Raw genomic sequence first — 1,226 nt, forward strand, 5'->3', positions numbered from 1 at the left:
GAGTCTGAAGGTAAATTATCGGACTGTAAAGGTCTTGTAATGATGGATGTAGTATGCAAAGGTACTTTCGAAGGATAAAGACAACAGCAGCAATGGTCATCACCAACCACTGTATCAAAGGAATAGAAAAAATGTAAGTCACAACCTGCTACAAAAGTGAAGGTGGTGGGATCGGGGCTTTCTTGAAGACTCAGGAGGTGGTGCCAGGGTTCTGGCAGGCACTAGGGTGCAGAGCTGATGGGATCCTTGGAGATAGGGGTACTGGGCAGAGACTTCAGATACTCTAAGTGCCTCCGGGCATCCTCCTGGTTCTGGCGCACATAGTACACAACATAGGCAATCACCATGGCAAACCAGCCAAACATGGTGACCAGCATGGCTACATCAGTGGTCCTGTGGTGGGCATTGCAGAAGCTGACACCAGCATCAAGGGCCTGGATCAGGGGCTTCCCCACAAACTCCTCCCGCACAGAGGTGTGACAAGCAATAGCATCCGCAGAGTCGGGGTCCAGATGCAGTCCCCACAGGGCCTCCTGCAGGGCACACTCACAGTGCAGAGGATTATGTGACAGGCGGACTTGAGCACTGAGCTTGCCCAGGGCTTCTTTGGGGATCCTGCGGATGCGGTTATGGGACAGGTCCAGCAGCCGCAATCCCCCAGCCAGGCCAGCAAAGGTTGCTGGACCAATGGTCTCAATGGCATTCCCAGACAAGTCCAGTTCCTTCAGCTGGCTCAGATGTTGAAAAGCTCCATCTGGAATGCGAGCAATCTGGTTGGCATCGAGCTTCAGGAGCACGGTGTCAGTAGGGATGTCCTTGGGGACCTCCCGCAGGCCACTGGCACTGCAGTGCACAGCCACTGCCCCTGCGTGCTCTGGACACTGACAGCCCTGCGGACAAGCGGCTCCTAAAGGCAGACAAAAGAGGAGAAGGAGGCAAGGCCCACTCCTGGGGACCTGCAGCGACCAGGGGCTCTGCCTGCCCAGGAGTGCCATCCTGCCTTGGGCCAGTCCTGCCATCTGCATTCCTTCTTAATACCTAGGCAGGTGGCCAGATCTGTGAGCAGTGTCCCTGGAAGACATAAACGCTCTTCTCCTTTCGTGCCAAGGAAAACTAGGCACTTTCTAGGTTCTAAGAGAGAAAAGGAAACAGTGAGGGAGAGGAAGGGAGCTATCAGCATTGCTAATATGGACAGTTGGGACTGGGAACCTTAACAGAAAACTCTA

The 1,226-nt window shown here is 54.2% G+C and overlaps 1 protein-coding gene across 1 annotated transcript; it reads right to left on the reverse strand.

The window, feature by feature from the left end:
* Nucleotides 1-221: 221 nt before the first annotated feature.
* LOC102876011 (leucine-rich repeat-containing protein 3-like) lies at nt 222-995 on the reverse strand. The gene has a single exon (XM_006898398.1). The coding sequence runs from the start codon at nt 993-995 to the stop codon at nt 222-224; it is 774 nt and encodes a 257-aa protein (XP_006898460.1).
* Between the last annotated feature and the right edge of the window lie 231 nt (nt 996-1,226).

This window comes from Elephantulus edwardii, unplaced genomic scaffold (assembly GCF_000299155.1).
Source record: "Elephantulus edwardii isolate Elephantulus edwardi_28Jun2011 unplaced genomic scaffold, EleEdw1.0 scaffold00228, whole genome shotgun sequence".
Lineage (NCBI taxonomy): Eukaryota > Metazoa > Chordata > Mammalia > Macroscelidea > Macroscelididae > Elephantulus > Elephantulus edwardii.

Excerpts from the sequence above, each read along its gene's own strand:
- LOC102876011 (XM_006898398.1), bottom strand. The coding sequence starts at position 995 with ATGGCACTCCTGGGCAGGCAGAGCCCCTGGTCGCTGCAGGTCCCCAGG.